Source organism: Sinocyclocheilus rhinocerous, unplaced genomic scaffold, assembly GCF_001515625.1.
Source record: "Sinocyclocheilus rhinocerous isolate Xijiao unplaced genomic scaffold, SAMN03320098_v1.1 scaffold603, whole genome shotgun sequence".
NCBI classification, from domain to species: domain Eukaryota; kingdom Metazoa; phylum Chordata; class Actinopteri; order Cypriniformes; family Cyprinidae; genus Sinocyclocheilus; species Sinocyclocheilus rhinocerous.
Window position 1 is genome coordinate 1,693,463 of NW_015656630.1, and position 7,228 is coordinate 1,700,690.

The following is a 7,228-nucleotide window of genomic DNA, read 5'->3' on the forward strand; positions in this document are numbered from 1 at the left end:
AAAAAAGCTGAGTTGATTTTAACTAACGCTTACAGCAGGTTTCAAATTCATTTGGCACCCAGCAGAAGGCCGTGTGTGGGAAATGCATTAGGCAACATTGATTACGGGGACGATGAAAGGGAATCTCATGAAACATTGAGGGCACGTGCATGCACCTGAGAATGTGTGCAAGTGTGAAATAACACTGACAAAAGCCAGCCTCTCTTCTATCATATGCTTAGAGTTTTACGCTAAATCAGGTCTACTGATCGATACACGCATGCACAGATTGTCATTGAGATGCTAAAATGAATTCATGAGTAATTACAGTCTTTTTCCTATTGTGCATCGGAAAGTAGGTGGTGTTTCTATACATGAGGTTGAAGGTTAAATAATAATCTATATAACTACCATATACCACATATACCTGCTACTTTAAATATCAAATGAATATCAAATAAAATATCAGTTCAGCTAAAAACAAAAGTAACAAAAGTAATTTTTCAAGTGTTTTCAAGTGTCTTCGAGTGTTTATTTTTTGGCAAATTGCATGAAAAAGAATGGGGTTCAGTTTGACCCCTAAAACATCCTAAATGAGAACAAAATTATCATCACAAAAATTCAAGTTGAAATAAAGAGTTTACCCAGTGTATAACTACTATATACCACATATACCTGCTACTTTAAATATCAAATGAATATCAAATAAAATATCAGTTCAGCTAAAAACAAAAGTATTTTATATTATTTTTCAAGTGTTTTCAAGTGTCTTCGAGTGTTTATTTTTTGGCAAATTGCATGAAAAAGAATGGGGTTCAGTTTGACCCCTAAAACATCCTAAATGAGAACAAAATTATCATCACAAAAATTCAAGTTGAAATAAAGAGTTTACCCAGTGTATAACTACTATATACCACATATACCTGCTACTTTAAATATCAAATGAATATCAAATAAAATATCAGTTCAGCTAAAAAAAAAAAGTAAAACATAAAATTACATAAAATTATAATTTAAAACTTTATATACACTGTCAAAAATAATTATGTTGTAAATAAGTTCCAAAATATAAAGTACACACATAAATAAAATATAAATAAAATATTACTATTGTAAAAATAACAAATTAAAAGAGCTATATGATATTTTCCATGTTCAGTCAAAATGCATTGTTTATGCTTTCTGCTCAAAACCAGCTGATTATTTTATATAAAGAAGGTTAGAAAAGAGGCCAATACACACAGATTACACACCTTCAGCATGCCTGAAGGAGAATTCGAATAGGGGAGAAAAGACATGGACCTGGTGAGAATGAGAAAAAATTACCGGAGTGAGAGAGATACAATTTAATCAGAGACTCCAACAGGATATTCTGAAGGAAGGAAGGGCAAAAGTGAGAAAAGTGCACTCCTGGCTGAAGTTCAGCCGCCCCAGTTTCCATATGTTAAACCTGGCCGCTCACCCCCCATTAAAATCTCTCGCTGGATCCCCTCTGCAGGCTTAAAGAAGCTGTGTATGACAGCCAATTACCTTATAGAAACCTCCACACAGACCCAGGGCTCCATCTGTCCACCTAACACCCAGTGAAAAAGAGAAAATTCAGCCACTGCCTGCTTTTATGGACATAAATGGACTTCCCTTCCGCTCTCGTTCACTTGCTCCAAGACTCACTCACTCACCCAGCTCTCGTTTTCTCTTTTCAATAATGACCATTCAGTTTCTCAACCCTTTAATTTCAGCCTAAATAAAAAAAATAAAAAATGAAAAAGACACAAAATATCAGTACACTTTACCCCAGTGAGGACAATGAAATTGCAGAAAGCACAGCTGTAACATGAAAATCACCCTTAAAGTAAACGGTTTATGACATGAGTTCAAGAGCAAACATCTCAGGGTTAAATTAAAGAGATGGAGGTGAGTTTCAAAGTGTGGCCATTTCACATGTGCTTCATACAGAGGAATACAAATTAAGCATGAAGGACAAGACAGTTGAAAAAGGTAGATCTTGAGGCAAGACACTACAGGTAAAACCATTATTTTTTTTTATTTTTTTTCCCTCATGCACTAGTCAATTTTGAGATTTTGGGCAATTTTACTTCCAAAACATGTCTTCTTTCAGACTACTGGAAAGAAATCATCCAAAATACAAAATGTATTTAAGTATTTATTACACTTTGTTTCTGTAGTCCAGGGATCTCCAACTCTGCTCCTGGAGAGCTACCATCCTGTAGACTTCAGTACCAACCCTCCTCCAAAACACCTGTCTGTAATTATGAAGTAGCCCTGAACCAAAGCCACTGGATGGCTAGCCTGCAACCTTTAGCCAAAAAAAAGCATAGGGGCTAATGCTAACGCTGCGTCTTTGGCAGTACACAGGAAAGGATACCAGAGGCGGTTTTTTTTTTTTTTGAATGGATGGATGTCAATGGTGGAGAGGCTTCACTACGCTGAACAAACAGCTTTTGTGAGAAAATAGCTTATCATTTAATGAATCGACAGCCTGTTCGCTAATCTTCAACAAGTTTTACACTAAAAATACTTTCATTTGGAACTATATGCAGATAGTGTCGCAACAGGTAGGACTCATTTACAGCAATATTACCTGCAAATATGTGTCGCATTACTATTTAATAATTGATGTTATGTAATATTGTTTGTCTAAAAATATCAATGTTTTCGTTCTTAGGTTTTCCAGTTTTACCATAAATAGGCTTTATTATAATGACTATTATGCGACCACATGTTGATATAATGCTTTTTAATGAATAAAGGGCATTAATTATTTCAATTATTGTTAAATTATTGTAATACATTTTTGTATTGTGTTATGTTGTTTAATGAAAATAAAATATGTTCTTTCTATGGCTTCCAATTTTCAATAAAAAGACTTGTAATGACTTGTGAATGTAGAAATGTAATAACTTGTGACTGCTGCATGTGCATACCTGTCAACCCTCCCATTTTTCCTGGGATTCTCGCATATTTTACCATTCTCTCCCAGTATCATCCCGTTTAAACATTTCCCGTATTTCTCCCGTATTTTTAATCTTTATATAAAAAAAATCCCACTGGGTGTAATTGATTATCATACTCAAAGCCAGAGGGCGCGCTCGTGCAAAAAAATAAAAATGGACTCAGTATTCAAAACGGACTCAGAAGTAATAACTTATGACGTGCCAGGAAATCACTATATAGTCAAACGCATACAGCGATTGCTGTAGCTAAGCTTAATAAAAAATGTGACGACAATACATGCACGATTGCGACAATATAGGTATATGTGTTTTTTAAGTCATCTCCAGGTAATAAAAGTATTTGGATGATGCAGTGCTAACTGACATAACACTTATTACAGTAGCCTATAGAAACTATAAAATATTTTTTCTGCCTTTTACTGTAATAAAAATGTTAAATAAAATATGTAGTATACAAACAAATCATAAAATTGCCTTGATTAGCTGGGTTTGATTGGGGTTGGAACTGAAATCTGCAGAACAGTATCTCTCCAGGAGCTGTAGTCTATCGATTTGTTTTTGTAGATTTCAATTACAATAAATATATTTTAAGGCCCATCTTTCAGAATATGTTTCCCCCCCCCAACTTCAGTAGGACTTTCGTACAACAAAACCAAATTTCTATTATTTTATATTCAAACCAAAAAGGCCGGAAGTGAAAATGAACTGCAGTTGATCTGAGCTCAGCTGTAGCAGCACTAATGTGATCCGATCAACCTCCGGTGTCCGGCGGAGTCAGGGTGCTTCAAAACCCATAACATGGAACTGCGGCAAACTGTGCAGGACATGTGTACCCCCGCCAACTCTGGCAAATGGGAACTTGTTGGGCACTCAATGTTCCCATCTGCTCCCTCTTCCCATCAACCCCAGATTAACCCTAAGAGCCAAGTCAAGCAGCTTTGCCCCAACAAATGCCACCCAGACCTGCCAATGACCATCGGTCTTCTGGGACAGAGAGAGCCAAGATCCCGTTCTGCTTTAGCAGAGCGGCTAACAGCTCCTAATCAAGTTGAAGAGACACACAACCTTTCAATAATTCAAATGATACCTCACAAGTTGTGAAGAGGAAAACTTCGGCCCATAGGACAGCTTTAAGATTCTAGTAATGACCAGCCAATAGCTTTTGAGATGCACTTTAGATGTTTATATTGATATAAACTGCATCGTATAATACAAATATTATATGATGCCATGAGGTGGCGTGATGTATTTAGTACCTTGAGTTTGGTCAGGTGCTTGATGGCAGGAGATTTGTCCACTTTTGGAGAGAGGTATAGTTCCCATTTCCCATATTCTTTCTGCGTGAAAGGGTGAGACTGTTTTTCCCAGGAATCTGAAGGTGAACATATTTAATTATTAATAATTGCTTGCCTATTTATGACACACACAAACACACACACACACACACACAAATATATAATATCAATCGTATGACTATCCACGTTGCACCTGGGTCACTATAGCAGCAAACTACAGGCATGTTTCCACAGGGCTCTTTTTGAGTGGCTTCTTTTGTGGCATCCTTCCATACAGGTGTTATGAAGAGCTCTTGATATGGTTGACTGGTGAACATTTTCTTCTTGAACTCTGTAGCTCCTCAAAGTGATTGCCAGTCTGTCTGTGACTACTCTTATGTGTTCTTTACATTGACAAGTCTTTCTTCTCCATCTGGACAAGTAACACAAACTCGGGCTCTTAAGATATTGTGCTCTTTTTCTTAGTTTATTTATTAGGTCACACTTTATTTTAAGGTCCAATTTTTGACTTGCTTTTTGACAATTTACGACTTTTGCCTCAATAAACTCCTAATTTGCTGCTTATTAATAGTTAGTAAGGTAATTGTTAAGTTTAGGTATTGGTTAGGATTAGGGATGTAGAATATAGTCATGCAGAATATGTGCTTTATAAATACTAATAAACAGCCAATATGTTAATAAAAGGCATGCTATTATGCAACTAGTTAATAGTGAGAATTGGTCCCTATACTAAAATGTTAACATGTATTAGTTTACTTCATTTCCAAGACAATTTAGGGAAACTCATAGCACCAATTAAAGAGGCCCAAGAACAGGTCTTTTTTTCAAAATGAGGATTTAAGGAAGTCTTTATACTAAATTGGCCGTAGGTAATCACAGCGTGCCGATATACAGCCATATCACACTGCTACTTGTGTGATATTGCGTTTATGCAACAGTTTGATGGCACGAGTGTGTAAATACACAAGAAACAACAACTGAGTGTCTTTAAAAACACTGTTTTGTGCAGAGCTACTTCCTTCCACCACGGATTCAAATCTTAAGTTGTCAGTTTAAGAGCTGAGCCCAAGCCTCCCTAATTCAAAAATGTCACTTTAGAACTAGTAACGAAGGAACATTGAGCTGCTTCATTGAAAGCTTATTGTATTACTGTATTAAAAGCTCACTGTATTTTGTAGAGTGGAGTATTGTGAGAGAGAGATGGACTTAGTGAGTGTGATTACCTGCATCTGATACAGCATTCATTCTTCAGATCAATCTCATATTCACAATAAAACAGTTTCATTGTCGGCTGAGGAAAGAGATATCTTTGTCGTACTATCCTTTCATCTGCTAAGGGGGATTTCCGATGACAGCGCTGCTCAGTGCATTTTTTGGCTGCATCTTACAAGCTGTAGTTGAAAGTAAAAATAACTTCCTTGTTTACAACCCTGTCTCAGTCTCTTTCAATATAAAAGTAATTACTGCTGACTCATAAAAAAGTCTCTTGTTGCCATCTAATGGCAGAAGAATGTAACTAAAATCGACATCACAAACACCCTTTTTCCAATACTAAATACTATAATTAAATACTACTATTATTTATATAAAATATTTTTTTATTGAATAATAATATTTAATAAACAACAACAGCCATCATAAAAGTTGCTAGGCAATTCGCTCTGACATACAGCATTAAAGTTACATAAAATAGATTTTGCGCTTAGCCAAAACGATTTGCTGTGGAACAAATAATTGATTAATGAGACCAAAGACAGCCCATTAGATTTACCCAAAACAAATTATATCTCATCTTTAACCACTATAGAGACATCAGAGCCAGCAGCAAAATTCCAGCAGAGCTGGCCGAGTTGAGGCTGCTCTCGGTGGGTTCATGAGCGCTGAACAGCCGCTGATGCCCTTGAGCGCACATCTCTGGAAGATTAGAAGCAAATTTTTAAATAGAAGTTATCTTTTAGGGCTGCACGATATATCGTTTCAGCATCAATATCGCAATGTGTGCATCTGCGATAGTCACATCGCAGGATGCGCGATGTTTAGTATACTGATCGTTATATTTATACTGATTGTTTTCTTTGCTCACACAGACACCGGACGCGACAGCTGTACAGAGATACCCATTTTAAATACATTTAGTAGCAGAGCTACTGCAAGCGATTTTCAGTGCGGGAAATCCGTTTATCCTTTGTTGAAACTTCCGCGTCGTCACGGAGAGTGCGGGTCACGGTCGCTTAGCAACGGCAGACGCCACGAAAGCACAAGCTGAAGCTTCGAGCTCTTTGGAAAGAAGGAGAGAGCGGCGCGGCTGGCGTTTTCCACACGTTTTTAGGCGCGACATGTGAACGGCCCCAAAGTCTGTCTACACTGGATGCGACAAAGCGACCGTTGCATATCATTTGGACTTTGTGTCAGTACGTCATTAAACGAGGCATTAGTTTAATGTCGGGGATTTGTCGTGTCGCACCGCATCTAGTGTAGTCAGTCACAGGGGCGCCGCTAGCAATTTTGGGCCCTATGAAAGAATATGAGGTTGGGCCCCCTACCGCACCAAACATACACTATATTGCCCAAAGTATTGGGAAAACTCAGATACATTTGGCATTGCAGAAAGTTAAGAAAAAACACTTTTCACTAACAGGTTTTTTTTCAGTATCTTATTGAGATATATATATATATATATATATCAAATATTTTTCTTATCTGAAAATGTATTATATAGTATACAATATCCAGTTAAAAAAATAAATGTTGTTGAAATATTATAAGGGTGCAAAAATAAATCAATAATGTTTATTAGATTTTAAACAACAATTTTATTATTTTTTGTGAAAATAGTTCATAAACAGAGTTGACCCTTTAAGTAATAGAATTGTAAAGTAACAGAATTTACAGAATTGTCCGATGGACTGTCAACTCTGTTACCGCATTGTCAGCATTGTTACTCTACCTTGGTAACAGAGTTTGACGGTAACAGAATTG

General features: G+C 36.6%; 1 protein-coding gene across 1 annotated transcript in view; it reads right to left on the reverse strand.

Annotated features, from left to right (window-relative positions):
• LOC107720547 (1,4-alpha-glucan-branching enzyme) overlaps nucleotides 1-7,228 on the reverse strand; it is a 146,815-nt gene that overhangs the window by 110,414 nt on the left and 29,173 nt on the right. The window contains 1 exon segment of the mRNA XM_074560110.1: nucleotides 4,211-4,326. Coding sequence (XP_074416211.1) covers nucleotides 4,211-4,326 — 116 coding nt within the window.